Source organism: Channa argus, chromosome 6 (genome assembly GCF_033026475.1).
Source record: "Channa argus isolate prfri chromosome 6, Channa argus male v1.0, whole genome shotgun sequence".
In the NCBI taxonomy this organism is placed as follows: Eukaryota; Metazoa; Chordata; class Actinopteri; order Anabantiformes; family Channidae; genus Channa; species Channa argus.
In genome coordinates, this window is record NC_090202.1 from 3395794 (window position 1) to 3416598 (window position 20805).

At 39.2% G+C, this 20805-nt stretch overlaps 1 protein-coding gene across 9 annotated transcripts in view; it reads right to left on the minus strand.

The window, feature by feature from the left end:
* cuedc1b (CUE domain containing 1b) overlaps positions 1-20805 on the minus strand; it is a 55850-nt gene that overhangs the window by 18471 nt on the left and 16574 nt on the right. For 2 of the 9 annotated variants that reach the window (XM_067506582.1, XM_067506583.1), the window contains exons 6-9: positions 17080-17145; positions 16793-16873; positions 3779-3872; positions 2457-2515 (exon numbers count right to left, since the gene is read on the minus strand). In XM_067506582.1, coding sequence (XP_067362683.1) covers positions 2457-2515; positions 3779-3872; positions 16793-16873; positions 17080-17145 — 300 coding nt within the window. The other 7 variants (XR_010914579.1, XR_010914578.1, XR_010914577.1 and 4 more) reach the window with 7 other exon arrangements.

Below are 20805 nucleotides of genomic sequence, written 5' to 3' on the forward strand. Positions count from 1 at the left end.
TCATCTTTACCCTCTCTCCTCTCCTCCCAACCCGCAATTGTCACCACTGTATGCTGGCTTGCTCAAGGGGGAATTGTTGGGCTCTCTCTATACATCTTTATAATCTTGACTTTATTCTGTGCGTTGAGATGACTTTGTTGTGAATTGGCGCTATATAAATAAAGTTAAAACGAATGGAATTTAAATTAAATTGACCGGAGGAGCAGGGGATTGAACCAACAACTGCGCGATTGGTGGACGACACTACCTTCCTGTGCCACAGTCGCCGTAGAGATGGGAATGGTATGGAGAAGGTTGTGGGGCAGGTTAGGGTGATTAAAGATAGGAATGGAAATGTATTGACAGGTGCTAGGAGCGTTATGGGAAGATGGAAGGAGTACTTTGAAGAGTTGATGAATGAGGAAAATCGAAGAAAACGAAGAGTATAAGAGGTGACTGGCAAAGATTAGTAAGAGTTGTATAGAAAAGTGGAAAGGCAGCTGGTCCTATGACATACCATAGTTCTTCTGGCTGGCTGGTTCCATTATTGAAGCTCATCTCTGTCTCCTCTGTCAGTGTCAATGCAAGCAAAGAACCTATTCAGAAAATCAGGCAGTGTGGTGTCCTAATCTGGCAGCTTCCTAATGGTTTTGTAATTTGTCAGTGCCTTGATACTCTTCCAATGATACTATGCACTTTTTTTACCTGTGCTTTGCCACTTGCTGTGCTGTAGGCCTGCCTATCTCCTGATCAGAAGGCTGCAGCCTCTCTCTGATGAAACCCCTTACACTGCTTACATTGATTGTGAAAAAGCTTTCTCTGTGCAGAAATGAATGTATCCCAGGATTAAGTCAGTATACTCCTACAGGTCACTCTTGTCAGCAAATCAGTCCGCAATATGTATTATCAAAACACTCCTGCAGCTTGTAATGGCTTCTACTCTTTTGACTGTGGGAAAACTGCCATAATCAGAATTGTGAATTCCTTTGGGAGGAAGAAGGGTCTACTCTCAGAAGGGTCTAGCATCATGAGCACCAAGTCCAGGCAGCAGTGAGTTTCCCCCACCTTCCCTGATTCCCTTCTTCGATCCACACTGTAGAGCGAGTAGCTGGCTAGCTTGACTGAGGAGTCCATGATATCCAGAGATAGCCAGAGATGGCAGTGCAGTGGTTGTTAATACCTCTTGTTCTGATGTCATCCATTTTGTTAGTGAGAGACCTAGACTTGGCCAGGAAGAGGCTTGGTAGCACTGGTTTGAATGGGTTAGTGTTCAGTCTCATTCTTAGGCCTGCATACCCTCCCTGCATTTGCCTGCAATCCCTTTGCTGCTTTTTCAGCTTCAGGGGTGCTTCAGAGCATGGTACTGTTATGAGCAACCTCTCACGAGCTTTACCATTACAAAGTCATCTGAAATGACTGTGGGCTGCTACAATGTAACCACATACCTCTATACCTCGGACATGTAAGTGTATTTGTGGAAACATTTTTGGAAAAATGTTGTTTAATGTAAGAAATCCGACAATCTACAGTATATAATATCATCAAAAGATTCAGCGAATCGGGTGAAATCTCTGTGTGCCGAAGGTCAAAACTGGATGTGCATGATCTTCGGGCCCTCAGATGACACTTGCATTAAAAACAGGCACGATTCTCTAATGGATATCCCTGAATGGAACACTTCCAGAAATCATTGTCAATCACTGTCGAATAATAAATGTAAGTTAAAGCTGTATCATGCAAGGAGAAGCCATATGTGAACGCGATCCAGAAACACTGCTGTGTTCTCTGGGCCAAAGCTCATTTAAAATGGTTTGAGGCAAATAGACAAAGATAGAAAAAATTGGCGTTTCATAAAACAAAAAAATCAGGCAACAAAGACTGTTGAGCAGCTAGAATCCTGCATCAGACAAGAATGGGACAACATTTTTCTCCTAAACTCCAGCAACTGGTCTCTTCACTCCTCTAACATCAATTTAAAAATAAGGTAATATTTTCTATGAATTGGTAAAATGTCTCAGTTTTAACATCTGATCTGAGTTTATGTTCTATTGTAAATAAAATATGGGTTGCAAATCATTGAATTCTGTTTTAATTTAGGTTTTAGACATCGTCCCAACTTCTTTGTAATTGGGGTTCTGGATAGCAGTTTATATATAAACATTAACTTGACTTAACTTGGGGTCTGCATTTCACTGTCTCATCATTACGTCAAAATAATACACCTCCACCAACTGCAGTATTTACTGCAAGGGGCTGTGTTCAAAGGCAATTTGTCAAAACAAAGTTGAAGGGAGGCTACAGAAAACAGAATGAGGTGAAGCTCAGTTATTAGTGTTAGTGACTGGATGGATAAAAAGCTGCTCTATGTGGACTGTGATGTGTGAGTAAACAAATTAAAACTGAATCGTTACCACTATTCTATAACATTGTGAGACAAAACCAAATGGTTTTACTTTGTGAATGGCGACATTTCTTACCACAAATGTTTCCATCTATATCTTCAAGGAGATTGGCTGTAGAGTTGGCTGTGCCCAATCTGGATAAAAGCTAAGCTGAGAAAACCATGGTTCCATGAAAACAGACAATCAAATCACAGCTACAGTGGCTGAATATGCATGTGGAAAAAAAACAACTATATTCTTGCATACAGTTATGTAAGTGCTGCACCATTTATCATGTTAATGTAGTTAAATTATTTAAATGACTAAACATGTCCAAACCACCTAAACCCGTCCTCTCTGACTTTATCTCCAAAACCTCTAAAATGAGCTGTCCTTCTGATGTTCTCATTCCTGATCCTATCGATTCTTGTCACTCCCTAAGAGAACTTCAACATCTTAAGCTCTGCTACTTCCAGGTCTGCCTCATGTCTTTTCTTCAGTGCCACTGTCTCTAAGCCATATAGCATTGCTGGTCTCACCACCATCTTGAACACCTTTCCTTTCATTCTCTTTTATCACACAACACACTTTTCTTACACTTTTCTCCACCCATTACAACCTGGCTGCACACACCTCTTTACGTCTTTTCCACACTTTCCATTGCTGTGGACCATTTAAGTCCTGCACCTTCTTTACCTCTGCTCCCTTTAACCTCACCGTTTCATGTGGGTCCTTCTTTCTCACACATGTATTCTGTCTTACTGTGCCTAACGTTTATTTCCACCAGCTCCCTGCTCTTGCTAAAGATCACGTGATCTGTAAATATTATGGTGGAGATTCCCATCTAATCTCGTTTTATCCACCTTCCTTCTCTGCATCATGTCAACCAACTCTTTAGCCTTCCCTGTCATACTCTATAATCTACCTACTACTAACATGCCTTCCTCCTCTTTTTCTTCAACCAACAGTAGCCCAATTTCTACCATCACCCTGTAGGTCAACAGCACCAGTGTCGTTTGTTATTGTTAACCTGGGCCGCGACCAATCCGGTATGGAAGTCAGATTCGTTGTGGAAGTCATGATGCGCATGTTTAATTTGGCATGTGTTTTACGTTGGATGCCCTTCACGACACAACCCTCTGCATTCATCCAGACTTCAGACTGGCAATAAGGACACTGGCTTGTGCCCCCTTGTGGTTGCATTTTATTGTTTTGCTGGTGTAATACAATGTGAACAAGAAGATTATGATATTAAATAACAATAAATAATAATTGTGTGAGGAAGTTGTGAAATTTTTTAAAATCAGTTACAAAATTAAATCATATTGTGCATTTTATTGAAGTGATTAAATAAGATTTGGCTTAACATATTTTTACAATGAGTTAGATAAACTGACCAAGGGATTACCAAAGGATACAAATGGTGCTTCAAAAATGTCCTCCTCCTTGACTTTCCCCTCTTTGTCCTCTCTGAGAATGTTCTGGCAATTTCAAACAGCTTCTTTCTTGTTGCTGAAAGTAAAAAAAAAAAATCCTAAGCCCCTAATGAAACAGAAGACATTTTAGCAGGGATACATCTTGTAGAGAAACAAAAGAAATAGAAATCGCACAGGTCACAGTTGCTGGCACAACTGCCAAGAGTGTCAACGCAAAGACCATGTAAAAATTGACTTGGGTGTCCATACTGGGCGCCTTTTTGGCCCTGTGTTCACTCACACATGGGGAGTGTTTTGTTCACATACAGCACATAGATTATAGAGGAACGTAAAAGCAACACATTGGCTTGGGGGAAGTTTTCATTCAAAACATCAATAGACTGCTAAAATTCCATGATTCTCAAGTAAATTCAGCAGTGCATTTTTTCCACTGAAAACAAGTACAACGCGGCCTATATTTCTTACATCGTAGTGTAGTGCAGTATTTTATAGAAACAAACATTAATAGAAAGCAGAAAAACTTAAAAACCAAGGGGCTTTTGCATACACATAATTAACACTTAGGTTTTTATTAAGAACAGCTTCAAACATTCCAAAATATTTCCTTAAAAGGTGCAATAACAATATTAATATCAGCCACTGGATGGCCTACTTAGCTTTAAAACAAGACAATCCTTACTTGCCTTTTATAAAATTTCCTTTGAAACAATGTCATGAACAGACAACTGGCTGCAACCAGAGTAGTTAGCGCTCTGGTTCTGAAAGTGTAATGCAGCTGTCAGAACCAAATCAAACAAGGGAGACAAATGTTTGGAGAGAAAAAAATCTACAAAGCTAACTACTTGTTGCTCTGTGCTGCAGCACCATTTCATTGTAATTGTGTAGTAACAAAGTTTACAGCTTCATGCACACGTACTTGTTGGCACATAAAGTGGTTAAAATCAGCTTGACTTTTACTAACAGTGATCTTTGACCATTGTACCATGTTTTGTTTTTAGATGTTACATGTTTTGCCATAATTACCATAATCAGTATTGATTTTTAGTGGAGTACTTCTACTTTTGTATTTTAGGTAAAATGTAAATAACATGCTAAGTTGGGCTTGCATTTTTACTCACCCCTAACAATCAAGGCAGAAGGCCACCCGCCCTGAGCCTGGTTCTGCCTGGTTTCTTCTGTTTAAGGGAGTTTTTCCTATCCACCGTTTCCTTGCTCAAGGGCGATATGCTGGGTTGCCTGTACATACTTGTATAGTCTGGAGTTTATTATGAAAAGTGCCCTGAGATTACTTTGTTGTGAATTGGCGCTATATAAATAAAGTTGGATTGAATATATAAATAAAGTTGAATTGAATGGGTGAATAAGAAATAGTGTAAAGCGCTTTAAATTCCAATAGGTGGAAAAGCGCTCTCTCTCTCTCTCTCTCTCGCTCTGAGAGAGAGAGAGAGAGAGAGAGAGCGAGAGAGAGACAGACACACACACACACACTCCCTCCATTTACTGGAGGGAATGTATATATATGGTTGTAGAGTATAATGTTTGTGTACTACTACCACCTCTGCAAATATTGTATCACATTTCGCTGTGTATCCACAGACTACTTGGAGTGGCCATGCTGACCTAGTCCTTCATGACATTACCAGTAATAATGTTGTGACTGAGAAGTGTATATTGGCTGCATTTATTTCATTGTTTCACATGGGAGATAGTACTAATGTTAATGGCCAAGCTTTCAGGCCTTTTGAAGGTAATGAGAGTCTGTACCAATTAAAATCTATAAATGAAATGCATTGTTACGTGGTCATGAAACAGACTGTGATAATCCTCCTAGCCTGTCATTTGTCGTTTATTTTTAGATGAAGCTGTTTGAAAGAAGCCAGGGTTACTTTCAAATAAAAACATGGAGACTAATCCCTAAAGACAACATCCTACTGTATATTGATGTGTAACGTTATGAATTTATAATTTCCTTTTTTTGTTGTTTCAGTTTTATTTTAGTTGTTTGAATATACTGTAAATGGTTGTTTTGGCTTTAGGCTCACATAAAAATGCATAAAGTAAGCTATATTTCTACACAAACATGCCTTTTAAGTAAAATTAGAATACAGCAGATTAAAGACTAAATCAACTACTGCGAGCTGCACAAATGCAAGAATTTATTTCAATAGAATATATATTTCATAAAAGCTATAAATCGTGAACAGAACAAACATGCAGCTCTAATCAGCCTGTGCAGCCATGGGTGTGGTAAAGGAAACCTGAAACAGGGTCTGGGAAAAAAGAGAGAAAGAAATCTTTATTTTATTGAATGCGTAAATTATTCCAAAATAAAAAGAGAAAACTTTATTTTTTTTAGATGAACTTGCATCTTTCTGCCATCTCGTTTGTGTGTCTCAATTAGGTGTGTATCAATACTCAAAACATGGCTGAGACATTAATAATAACCTGATAAAACTCCTAAAAACACATTCACCTCATTTGAGATAACATGAAAAAAAGATGTAACAATTCTGTACACGTGGTATCTGTATTGAGACTGCAGGAAAGATTTGTAACAGATTCTAAATTCAAATATACTCTTTATTTTGGTTGATATTAAGGAAGTGATGTGTTGATTTATATTTTTCCAAATATTGATTCATTCCCTACCAATTTAGCTTCAAATGTTTTTTCAAACAAAATGTATACAACATTTTTTAAACAGATAAAATGGCAAATATAGCTAAATGATTATGGGGCAATAAAGACCTGAAAGGGAGGGACAAGACCTGTGAGTGATCTTCTGCCAGCATCTTCTTCCAGGAATTTCCTCTGGATACTCTGTTTGCTGCTAAAATCTTCAAGGTGGCAACTTTTAGCAGTCTAGCAGCATCTACAAAACCTCTGTTCAACCCAGTGCCCGTTTACATAGCAAACATAGAAAAAGGTCAGTGGCAAATACTAATCAAATAAATGAGTTATGACACAAACTAATACACTGAAGGCAACATTGTTCTGCGGATTTAGTTTGACATAGTTAGCTTAGAACTATACAGTACATAGCATAAAACCAAACAGTAGCATTTAGCAAACTAACTATTTAAACAGGTTACATTATAAAATAGTTTGAATGCATGTGTTCAATTAATTTTATCACTTCTCAATGTAGCGATGATGTCTTGTTTGTATGCCATCCTTAAAAAAAATGTGAAATGTTAAGAAGAGCAACATTGCAGATTTATTTAGAAATTGTTTTCTAACTTCAGCTAACCTTTAAGTTAAGTACTATCATTACAGGTCACTTAGTGGTGAGCAGATTGGTTTTACATTATCTTTAAATGCAGGAAACCAAGGCCAGAGTGAAATTACTTACTGTTAAAAGCTGCTGAACAGATCAGAAGCTGGGACTCATGTTTTGGTCATTTTGATAACTAAAATAGTCAAAAAAGTAGACATTTATTACTTGTTAAAGGTTGGTTGGAATAATAATGTGTTCCAAGAATGTTAGTTCTGTCATCAGTCAGTTTTAAACAACTAATACCCAGAAATAGACTGACTCTACTAAATATAACCAAACCAGACACTCGTTTAGAAAATTGAGCAGTCTTGACAGTTAATCATAAATCTTCGTAAATCAGCCAAAAGGGCTGTGTTATACCAATCTGTGCATAAGTGGATGGTAACAATAACCAACTAAGCTAACTAAGCAACATTTCACCAAATTTGAGAATAGCATCATAATGATATTAGGAGCCCTGTTCTACAAAATGCTTTTTGTGACACCAAACACTAATGTTCCTCAAAGCTGAAAAAATATGATAATATGCTGCTTAACTCACAACAACAAAAAAATCATGTTGATAAAATTAGCTTAGTTGTCAATATTACCACATAATTAAAACACATTAGCTGTGGTTAGTACTTACAAAGCAGGCCACATCTGAATCATCTGAAAAGAGCTAGAGCAGCCACTTTAATACAAACAATTATTTCATTGCAGCACCTTCACACTGCTCCTGCAACAGGATCTATCTTAACAGAAATATGAACCTGGGTCTAGGGTAGACCATCACCAGTAAAAACCCCAACATTTGAGGTCTGAGGTCCAGACTTAAGTACAGACAATTTGTGATTTGAATTAATTGTGTGTTAGCTGACAATCTGCACTTTAAGCACATGTTGCTTGTCCTATTTCAAATCCACTGTAAAGAGTCACTGTCCAAAAATACATGGACCTGTTGTAGTATAAATGTAAAGAAAGCTAGGTCTGGGTGAACATGAAGTATTCAGACCCTTAATTCAGAATGTTGTCTAAACTGCTTCGTTTCCCATAATTTCATCAAAACTGATGTAACTGGAACAGCACAAAACAACTTTATATTTTTGAACCAATGCAACTCTGGGTAACAATTTAGAATATAACTTGAGAATTAAAGGGTTAGTACAGCAAACTTTTATCGTCACAATACCTATGGATACGTGTTTGTTGTTACTTGATAAGCAAACCTTAGGGAATAAGCGGGTTGAAATCAGTTGACCTTTGGTATAGTACACAACTAAATAAATAATTAAATATCACATGGTAGGTTTGGCCACCTCTTTTCTCACAAATTGTTATATATAAACCCCTTTGTTACCTGTTATACAGTAGGCAGCAAAAATGAGGGCTGTAAAGTGGAGCCTCTTACACAGTCAGGATGCTACAGAAGCATATATGCATCAAGTGACGTGATTTAATTGATAATTTCACTGCTACTAACCAGAGTAGAACCTGTTTCTGATTCACTGTCATGTAAATAAGTAAAACCTTACCTACGATTTAAGGTTATCTCGTACTACATACACATATAAATATTTTTTTTAATCACAAGCTTTTGTTTAATAATAAAAACATGGACCAACACTTTACTTGTTTGTCCCTGGCTCTACTGAAATGCCATACTGATTTGAATATTTAACTCAGAGTGAGCTTTATTTGCCAAGTATGCTAACACATACAAGTAGATCATGTGAGGTCTTTATGATCTCTCATAACGTCAATAATACAACCCTCACCAAGACACTACCCACCTTCACACAGTATGTGGATTATCACACCAGGGGTTAGAAGACACTGGGTATAAGGGGCCAGAGGACTGAGAGGAGTTTAATGTTAATGATAAAGTTAAATGATTTTAACTTCTTCTTTTCCTTTCGGCTGCTCCATTTCAGGGGTCACCACAGCGAATCATGTGCCTCCATCTAACCCTGTCCTGTGCATCCTCTTCTCTCACACCAACTAACTTCATATCCTCCCTCACTACATCCATAAATCTCCTCTTTGGTCTTCCTCTAGACCTTCTGCCTGGCAGCTCCAACCTCAGCATCCTTCTACCGATATATTCACAGTTTCTCCTCTGAACATGTCCAAACCACCTCAATCTGGCCTCTCTGACTTTATCTCCAAAACATCTAACATGACCTGTCCCTCTGATGTACTCATTCCTGATCCTGTCCATCGTTGTCACTCCAAAAGAGAACCTCAACATATTAAGCTCTGCTACCTCCAGCTCTGGCTCATGTCGTTTCTTCAGTGCCACTGTCTCTAAACCGAACAACACCGCTGGTCTCACCACAGTCTTGAAGACCTTTCCTTTCATTCTCGCTGATACTCTTTTGTCACACAACACACCTGACACCTGTTACAACCTGCTTGCACTCGCCCCTTCACCTCTTTTCCACACTCTCCTTTGCTCTGAACCGTTGACCCCCAAGTACTTAAAGTCCTGCACCTTCTTCAGCTCCTCTCCCTGTAACCTCACAATTCCACCTGGGTCCCTCTCATTCAGACACATATATTCTGTCTTAATGCAGCTAAGCTTCATTCCTCTATTTTCCAGAGCAGACCTCCACCTCTCTAGATTTCCTCGACCTGCTCCCTGCTCTCATTACAAATCATGTCATCTGCAAACATCATAGTCCACAGAGATTCCTATCTAACCTCATCTGTCAGTCTGTCCATCACCAGAGCAAACAAGAAGGGGCTCAGAGCCGATCCTTGATGTAGACCCACCTCCACCTTGAACTCCTTTGTCTCACCTACAGCACACCTCACCATGGTCTTAGAGCCCTCATACATGTCCTGCACCACTCTAACATACAGTACTTCTCTGCCACTCCAGCCACTCCAGACGTCCTCATACAATACCACAGCTCCTCTCTCGGAACCCTGTCATACACTTTCTCTAAATCTACAAAGACACAATGCAACTCCCTCTGATCCCCTCTCTACTTCTCCATCAGCATCCTCAAAGCAAATACTGCATCTGTTGTACTCTTTCTAGGCATGAAACCATATTGCTGCTCACAAATGTTCACCTCTGCCCTTAGCCGAGCTTCCACTACTCTTTCCCACAAGTTCATTGTTTGGCTCATCAGCTTTATTCCTCTGTAGTTGCCACAGCTCTGCACATCTTCCTTGATCTTAAAAATTGGCACCAGTACACTTCTCCTCCATTCCTCGGGCATCCTCTCACTTTCCAAGATCTTGTTAAACAAACTAGTCAGAAACTCTAGTGCCACCGCTTCTAGACATTTCCATACCTCCACTGGTATGTCATCAGGACCAAGTGCCTTTCCACTCTTCTTCCTCTTCAACGTTCTCCTCATTTCACTCTTACTTATCTTTGCTACTTCCTGCTCCACACCAGTCACCTCTTCTACTCTTCGTTCCCTTTCATTTTCCTCATTCATCAACTCTTCAAAGTTCTCCTTTCATCTTCCCATCACACTCCTGGCACCTGTCAATATATTTCATTCGTTATCTTTAATCACCCTAACCTGCTGCACATCTTTCCCATCTCTATCTCTTTGTCTGGCCAACTTGTACAAATCCACCTCTCCCTCTTTATTGCACAACCTAGCATACAAGTCGTCATATGCTCTTTGTTTGGCCTTTGACACCTCTACCGTCACCTTACGCTGTATCGCCCAGTACTCCTGTCTACTCTCTTCAGTTCTCTCAGTGTCCCACTTCTTAGCTAACCTGTATACACTCCTGAACTTCCTCGTTCCACCACCAAGTCTCCTTGTCCTCTTTCCTCTTTCTAGATGACACACCGAGTACACCTGTCTCCCTGATCAAATTAGCTGTAGTGGTCCAGTCATCTGGAATCACCTCCAAACCACCCAGAGTCTGTCTCAGCTCCTCCCTGAAAACTACACAACATTCTTCCTTTTTCAATTTCCACCACTTCGTCCTCTGCTCTGCCTTTGTCTTCTTAATCTTCCTCACCACCAGCGTCATTTTACAAATGATTTTAACACCTTTTTCAATACAGTAGATTTGCTGTTGTGCCTCATACCTATGGTGAAACCATCTCTGCACACCCACCAGTTTGCATATCAGTTTCAACTGGGAGTTGAAGATGGCGTCTTCCACCCGCTATGCCAAAATGAGTGGCTGTGATTGTGAGTGTGAATGGATGAATAAGAAGCAGTGTAAAGTGCTTTGAGTGCCAATAGGTGAAAAAGCGCTATAATAAGTGCAGACCATTTCCCCATTTACTTTGCTGTCGCTCCTTATCTGCTTTCTCGTGCATTTGATTGTTCTCATGTTATATTTTGCTGTATTAGCCCAGTCAGCTAACAATTGTGTCAGCTGCTATTAAGTATGATCAGCACACGTTGTTTCACATCAAAGAGCTTATGGACCACTATGTTACCTGGACCATGTACAGACCGTTTTTCCTGCCCACCTTTGAGTGCTCTTTGACGGACCGGAGTACATTCAACTTGGTTTTCAGTTTAGGGCCGTGTGTGGATCAAATATCTATTGAAGATATTCAAGTGAATGATCACAGTTGTATTTTCTTTAAGTTATCCTTTTTTATGGCATCTCCACCATCTAAGATGATCACTAAATGACATCTTATAAATCAATCTGCTGTTAATAAGTTTCGTTTTTTATTTGAGTACACCAGTGTACTGAAGCTAAGTCTTTGGTTTAGTCATTTAATCATCAGTGTGTCTGTTTTAAATAATGTGGCACCACCTAAACATAGTCTTTTTTTTATGTTATGAATCACCTTCAGATTGTTCAAAACTTAACAGTAAGGCTTTTAACAGAAAGATCACACCGGTCTTATATTTTATATATTGGGGCAACTGTGGCGCGGGAAGGTAGAGTGGTTGTCCACCAATCTCACAGTTGTTGGTTCAATCCCCGGCTCCTCCAGTCACATGTCGAAGTGTCCTTGAGCAAGACATTGAACCCCAACTTAGTTGCTCCTGAGTGTTGGCCAGCTGCATAGCAGCTCCCCCATCGGTGTATGAGTGTGTGATTGTTAGTGTGAATGGGTGAATAAGAAGCAGTGTAAAGTGCTTTGAGTGCCAATAGGTAGATTAGCGCTATATAAGTGCAGACATTTGTATTCTCTTCACTGGTTACCAAGCAAATATAGAAATGATTTTCATGGCAAAATGCCCTGAATTTTGCCCTTCATGGCAAATCTCCCAAGTACATTCCCGACCTGTTGACCCAATTGACTGAGGAATGCACTGCGCGTCTCTGCCTGTGGCACATTCCGCTGATTCTTTTAAAAAGCAACTGAAGACAATCTTCTTCAGACAAACTTTTAGCTCACTGGGTTTTTATGGTTGCATCTTTGGTGTAGTTATGTTTTAAATTATATTTGAAGTTTTATTGTGTTTATTATTTTCTCTTTTTTACATTTTGTAAAGCACTTTGTTATTTTATCTGTGAAAGGTGCTATATAAGTACATTTACTTACTTAATCACTTACTCTTCATCCAGTATACCTCAGAGTCCTGCCACCTTCAGAAGATTTCTGATGACTTTGCAGTGTAGGATGTATCCAGGGTGGAGATATCAAACGTATTGGTCAGTGGTGGAGATTGTGAGCTAGTGTGAGCACAATCATCTCCAACTGAGTCTGGGACTACTGTCAATCCTCTCTCTATCTTTTTGCAGTTGTTCTTCCACATTTAATATTAAAAGGACCAAAGCAATCCAAACCTGCCATTTGTTGCCACCCAGTTGCTACATGTAATCTTTGAGAGGTTCTACACTTCTGGTAGACACTTCTTTCGGCCTGCTAAGTTTGGAATCATGGATTTCATGCAGTATGAGCTGCAATACCTGATGCTTACCCAGAATTCCAGGGTGGATTTTTCAGGCATGGTAACTAGGCTTAGCACACAAAGAATTCCATCTTGAAGCACTGGATTAAGTTTATGTATGTGGCTGCTCCATTTCACTGGTTCTCCATTCAGAGATTTCTTCCTGAAAATTCTTCCACTGCTTCCTTGAATTCATGCACAATTAGGTTTTCCTTAACAAGAGTTTTGTAGTTCACATGATTTTTCTTTGAAGCTAATGACATTGTTTATCTTTGTCCTTTTCATTATAGGCACTATTTTCGAATAGCTCTTTTCTTTCTGGACAAAGTTAGAAAAGTGTCCTTCAATCTGAGTAGCAATGCTACAGCCCTTTTAAGGCGTGTCCATGATGAGTAGTACTCTGTCAAGGGGTCTCATGTATGATCCCTCAGATAAAAGATTTATATATTGCATAGTGCAGACTAACCAAAGGCTATCAACTCAGTTTTTTGCATATTTTACTATCCTGAATTTAATTCAAAATCCTTATTGCAATACAAGTGCATTCTTCACACTCTACTAAGGGAATTGTACTTGCTTTGAAGAATTTGCAAAAATGAGCTCCCAAGCTTGGTGGCTTTCTGCCCCCCCCCCCCAAAAAATAAATAAAACTGTAGGATAAACTTTCTCTACTCATGCTTTTTGTCCTACTTTAACTACTTCACTTCATCCTACTTTAACATATGAGTGGTTCCAAACAAAAAAGATACAAATGTATCCAGCTGCAATGGAATTTTTTCCTTGATAAATCTTGCTAAGGTTCTGGGTCTGAAAAGTGTATTGGAAACTGTATTTTTAAAGGAATACTTATTGTTCTATAACATCTACACACTTAAATATTATTTATTTCCAGTCTTCTACACCTGTTAAGTCCAAGATGGCGGCATGAGCACATTGCAAAGCCAGGCATCTCTCCAGTTTTTGCAATTTCACATTATTTCTCCTGTTTGTTTTAGGTCTGGTTGCTCAAAACAGCTTTGCTTTTACATCATATATCCAGCAGGAACTGTTGGCTATTGGTCTACACTTCTCTCAACAGTTTTATCACCAATCTACTACTGAGATCTCTAGAACACAAGAGGCTACACACACTGGCTGTCCAGCTGGAAATGCACGCAGGCAGTGTCGAGATCATACAAAAAGGTGGGGGAAGCTAACACCACACCAGCTTTCCTTACCCAGCATTTTCCTCACTAATGTGCGGTCACTGGTGAATAAGATGGCCAAATTATGGCTCCACATCACCCACAGTAAGAGACTTATGAACAGCAATGTTATGATCTTCACTGAAACATGCTTAAATGGAGCTTACCTGACAACACTATTGAGCTAGGTGTACACTACACACTTTGGCTTGTTATGCTGCCTTCAGATCAAGTGATGCACAGGCCTACAGGACATCCAGAGCAAACCTGGGGGGGGGCATCAAAAGGGCCAAGCCCTGCTACAAGCTTAAGGTGGAGGAATACTTCTCCTACGACCCCCCTACGTACTATATATGTGGCAAGTAATCCAGGCCATCACAGATATCTTCTTCCTCAATGAGCTAAATCACTTTTATGCTTGACCGGGACAACAAGGAGACAGAAAACAAGACCACTCCCTCTGCAGACCACCAGCCCCTCACACTCCCCCCAACAGATGTCAATGCTGCAATGCGCACGCAAAGGTGCTGGACCCAACAGCATCCCCGGCGAAGTGCTCAGGACATGAGCTGCCAGCTCGCTGAAGTTTTCTCTGGCATTTTCAACCTGCCTCTCGACTGCAGATCTGTGCCAACTCCAAAATCAAGTTTACAGACCACAATACAATGATCTGCCTTATCAGTGATAGTGATAAAATAGCCTACAGGGAGGAGGTACACCTGGCTGTGTGGTGCACTGACAATAACCTGCTCCTTAACTCCACCAAGACTAATGAGCTCATCGTACACTTCAGGAGGGGCGAACACAGGCATGCACAACCCCATTCACATCAATGGGATGGCAGTTGAATTTGTCACCAGCTTCAATTTCCTGGGGAACGACATCTTAGAGGAAACTGTGCTGGACACCAACACCTGTGGCCTGGTCAGCCTTCTTCTTGAAAAGATTGAGAAAGAACCACCTGTCTTCAGCCAGCCTGATGAACTCACTGTTTAAGCTTCTGCCGTCCAAGAGGCATTTTTAAGGAGCTTCCAGAATAAAACCACCAGAATCAGCTCATTTCCTACATCGATAACATTACTTAACTATGCCCCCTGCCGACCCCTGACTTCCCTGCACACCCCTCTCCCCTCCTCATCATTCTTGCAAAAAACAAAACATTAAACTGTATCCATGTCACACATTGGACCAAGTCTTCATTCATTCATGTACTGAATATTATGCATTAGCTTTATACATACATACACTGTCAACTGTTTATGATTACTCTGTTAAACATAATTTTTTTTGTCCATTGCACTAATGGCACAATTTGCAAGGCGACTTTTGCACTAACTAATGTTTAGTTTTCTGCTGAGACTTAACATCTAATAACATACATTCATCTGTATATTATGTCCATAGTACTCCCATCTGTATATTAATTTGTCCAAAGTACTTCCACACGTGTATTATGTCCATAAGAGTGGCTATCTTGTACATACTGTAGAAACAGTAAACTCTGCACTTTACTGTTTTTTTTAATTTATTTGGTAATTTAACTCGTATTCAGAGATTTAGTTCTTTTTCAGGTTATAAAGTGAACATGTCATTCAATTAATACGCCTGCCATATAAAGAATAAATAAAGAATCTGACTTCCCTTTCAAGTTAAGCCCCTCTACTACTTGGACCTCACGTTTAGAGATCAAGTGAACAACCACTAAATGCAAATTTAACACTAAGAACCACCTCCAGGCCTTATGTCCACTTGATTAGTCATTGAGTAATAGGGGAACAGGCCTTACCTGGCCATGCAACAGCTTGTCAGGAATTTGTTCAATTAGTTATGAGCCACTAAAAATGGTGACTTAATGATGGAGACAGACAGAGATGGACTGGATAGTGTGTAACTTTTGCAGATGAAAAGTTTCTGTAAGTGACTGACCACACAGAATACCGATCAAGACGAAAACTTTAACAAACAAATACTTTCCAAACTTTTATCTTCAGGGATTTTGTATACCCTCTCCTGACAAAACACACTGTGTACTGAGTTTGGATGTCAGAACAATAACAGAAAAAAAACAATGGAACAGAAGCAAGGACAGCAGTTCACTGACCATGAGCAACAATAAGCACGGCCATTGGTTACATAATTAGGTGTCTTTTCAGTTTAGCTTTAAAAACACTAAGAGTAGTCAGGTGATGAGCAGAATCTTATGTGTAGTAGACAGTGCTTGTTGATCTGTTTTCTGGTAACTCAATATAACAAAATACTAAGGATAGTCCTGGAGGTTTCAAACTTTGCGGAACCTTATAATTAAACTTGTATGTTGCTGAACTATGCAAAATCAATTTTATTTGCCACAGGTAGACTTCAATAAAGATCTAGACATATGTCAAAAAAAAAAAAAAACAAACAGGATGCACTGGACAACCACTGGTTGTGAATGCTTTTGCAAATAAGTTTTAGTTTTTGATTTTTAATATACTTGCAAACATTACCAATACAGTAGGTTGTTGCAAGTAAATTGAAGGAAAAAATTGCAGGTGTGCTTTTTTAAGTTAAAATTAAACACGCAATGCAATAAAATGTACAAAATTGAAGGGGTGTGAATACTTTCCAAAGTGACTGGAGATACTAAACCAACCGTGTTGTGTATTGTTAAACCTTTACCTAAATATCTAATGCCACTAGTTGAGAAATACCAATAATAAATTTCAAGACTCACATTTGCCCATGTGTTTGAGTTTGTCTCTGAACAGGGCGTCATCTGTGATGGCCTCCACTGAAGCTGCAGAGTACTGTTCTCCTGTGCACATACACAGCAGTAGCATTACACTGTACACTTATATTCATGTGCAGAGTTCACATTAAAATTACAAGCATTTATGGTACATTTATAGCATACATCCTTCACACAACTATCAAACATCACAGTCAGTGCATTCACCCACAAAGTAACCCAGTATACAGAAGAATTCAGCCTGCAAATAGTGTGGCAGAAGAGTGATGTACCTATGGAATTCTTCATGTTTGTTGAATGACTGGACTTTGAATTCTGCGATTCATACTTCATGCGATCTAAAAGAAGAACAGATGTTGTGAGCACTTATGAAAGGAGCATAAATGTGATAAACTTTGGTATAATATTGAAAAAAGTTTAAAGCTAGGCAATTTTGCACTGACACAACCAAGGAAAACATTTAACTTATTAACTATTATGTTGTAGATAACTGGTCTCAGCAAAGAAGCATTGCATTTTTCAGCGCCGACACAAACAAACCTTCACTGTATTAAAGCAGTCTTTACTCAAGAATATGTGCAATTAAGTCATTAGGGACAAGTAAATGTCCTGGCGTTAAACTTGGAATAATTAAAATCTGAGTTCTGGGTTCAAAATTGAATCAATTTTTTTTATTTATGGAATTAATTCCAAGAAATATGACTTTCTTATATATATATATATATACTTATATTCAAACTATAAATATACATACTGGAACAATGATAGCAAGTCGCTTGCTCATAAGGTAAGGGATGCAAGACAGGGACATGTGGACTTAAGTATGTACAAATAAAGAATGGAAAAGATGCACCATGTCAAACAGCAAGAGCATTCTAAAACTGCTAAATATGACAGAGTTAAGATGTGAAAGGTAAAAAAACTGCTAATGCAGCATAGAAAATGTATGAGCCATGCTGGGCAAATAATCAAGATATTGCAAAAGAATATATTTGTACTACCAAATCCAGCCTCAAAACTGAAATACAACTGATACAAACTGATACATCATTTCAAACTTTTAAGGAGCAATTCCAGTGAAGTAAGAGTTAAAAACTGGCATGCAAGGCTTCTGCTAGTTAGCTCCCTCTAATGTCCCACTGAATTCACAGACTGCATTTCCACTGAACTTGTGTGTTCTAAAACTTCACAGTTTTTATTGCTGGTGTGATCTGGCCCTTTAATAAAAAAGTCAGAAACCTAAAACAAAAGGCAGTCAAAGTTGTAAAACCTGAACAATAAATTTGAAAACTGTTCTGTTTTTCACATTTTTAGCTTTAGTGTTCCCTATATCAGTGGTTGCAAACATTGCACTTTATTTTATTTTACTGGGTCTCAGATTCAAATTCTCTCTAAATTATATCCAATATTACCAGAAACAAATACAATGGGTACAGAAATATTCTAGTACAGCAATAGAGACTGAACTCAAACCAATTTTATAGGAAGCTTGCTTAGAAGTTATCCTTTAGCAATGGCTTCTCTGTCTCCCTCCCGTTCTCCTTCTCTCACTTGCTCGGTGTATCTCATTTTCAGTTTTTCCTCTGCCTCCTTTTGTGATAATGGTATCCCTAATAAATGTAAGGTTTTTGCAGCTTTGGAGGCGAGGCTCACGGAATTGGAAGCACGGCCCCGCAACATGGAAAATAATCCAGCTAGTCAGGCCCCGGTAGCTGGTGCGGGCCAAGCTAGCGTAGCCCCTGTTATCTGTCCCCCGGCAGTTTCTGAACAGACAGGAAGCCAGTCCGGCTGGGTGACGGTTCGTAAGAGATCTAATGCTAAACAGACACCCGACGTTCACGTTTCAAATCGAGCGACACACCCGCTGAGAAACCAACTCCGGTCATTGGCAGCTCTATAGTCAGAAACGTGAAGTTAGAGACTCCAGCGGACAAAGTCAAATGTCTTCTTGGGGCCAGAGGGGGCGACGTTGAATCATATTATTATATTATCAAGATTATTATTCACACGGGAGTTAATGACGCCTGATTGCACAAACCAGGGGTCACTAAAATGAATGTTGAATGGGTGTGTAACGTTGCCATAACAATGTCCGACTCCGTAGTTTTCTCTGGACCCCTGCTAAATCCAATCAGTTACAACGTACAGCTGCATATCGTTGTTCAACCGCTGGCTATCTAGGTGGTGTCCAGCAAGCGATGTGTGCTACATAAATAATTGGAAAGAGTTTTGGGGAAAACCTTGTTTTATTAGGAGAGATTAGCACCCATCCTACTTTAGATGGTGCAGCTGTCTTATCCAGAAATATGGCTGGTTTTATTAAAGAACCAAATGTATGACAATCCAGAGTTGAGCCTAGGATGCAGAGATCCAGTCCTACACGCCTCTCTGCAGTGTCCTTACAACCGTCCCCCCCACAACTCCCACATACCTATAGACTGTGTCTCTTCCCCGACCAACTAAATTACATAAACCGAAAACAACCATAAGAGGAGTAAATCATGATAACGTAACGTTAAACTACTCCTCTTACAGAACAAAACCCCAAAAATATTTAATAATAATTTCCTCACAACACTCTTCTGTCCGACCAATTTCTAATAAATTTGAATTTATAATAATGGACTATACAGCAGTTAGGAAAAATTCCACTACAGCAGGTGCTTAAGTGAAAAAGATGTAAACAATTTTAAAGAAATTATTATTTCAGCATTTCCCTCACCAATGTCAATACAATGGAAAGTAGCCACCTTAATGTTACTCCTGCACAAGTTGATTATCTTGTTGACAATTCTTCAGCCTCACTACATACAATACTTGATAGCGTTGACCCTCTGAAAAATAAGTCATAAAAGGGGATCTCCATGGTATAGTTCGCAAACACGCAACTTAAAACAGGCAACTAACTTTCTAAAAAGTTAGAAAGTGGCGTTCTAGGAATTTAGAAGAATCTCATTTAGCCTGGAAAAAACAGTTTAAAAATGTCCAAAAAAAATTCTCCATGATGCCAGAACAACATATTATTCATCATTAATAGAAGAACAACCCCCGGTTTCTGTTCAGCACTGTAGCCAGGCTGATTAAGAGCCATAGTTCTGTTGAGCCTAGTATTCCCTTAACTCTAAGCAGCAATTAGTTCATGACATTCTTTATGAATAAAATTGTAGCTATTAGAGAAAGATTTCACCAGATCCTCCCCCCAAATATTACAGATAGATCTTAACGTACAACAGTGCTAGAATCATCAATAAGGCCCCAATCCCTCTTAGACTGCTTTTTACCCATAAATTTCGCTGAGCTTACTTCAATTATTACCTCATCTAAATCAACAACCTGTCTGCTAGACCCTATTCTAACTAGACTGCTCAAGGAGGCTTTACCCTTAATAGATAAGTTCGTATCAGATATAGTCAATCTATCTTTAGAAACAGGCTGTGTACCACAGGCCTATAAGGTAGCTGTAATTAAACAACTACTTAAAAAACCCTGTCTTGACCCAGGTGTTTTAGCCAATTACAGACCAATATCCAATCTCCCCTTTATTTCTAAAACCCTTAAAAAAGTAGTTGCAAAACAATTACCTGACCACCTTTAAAGGAATAATTTGTATGAAGACTTTCAGTCAGGATTTAGAGTTCATCATAGAACAGAAACAGCACTGGTAAAAGTCACCAACGATCTTCTCTTGGCTATAAATAATGGGCTAGTCTCTTTACTTGTTCTGTTAGATCTTAGTGCTGCATTCGATACCATTGATCACAACATTTTATTACAGAGACTGGAACATGAAATTGGGATTAATGGAACTGCACTAGGTTGGTTTAAATCTTATCTGATAGATTTCAATTTGTTCACGTTAATGATGAATCCTCCATGCGCACAAAGATTAGTTCTCACTCCACAATTCTCAGCACTGTATGACATTAACTCTGTGTTTTCTCCCATAGTTCTCTTGCGCCTTCTCTGTCTCCCTCTCTCTCTGTCCCTTTCTGCTGGTG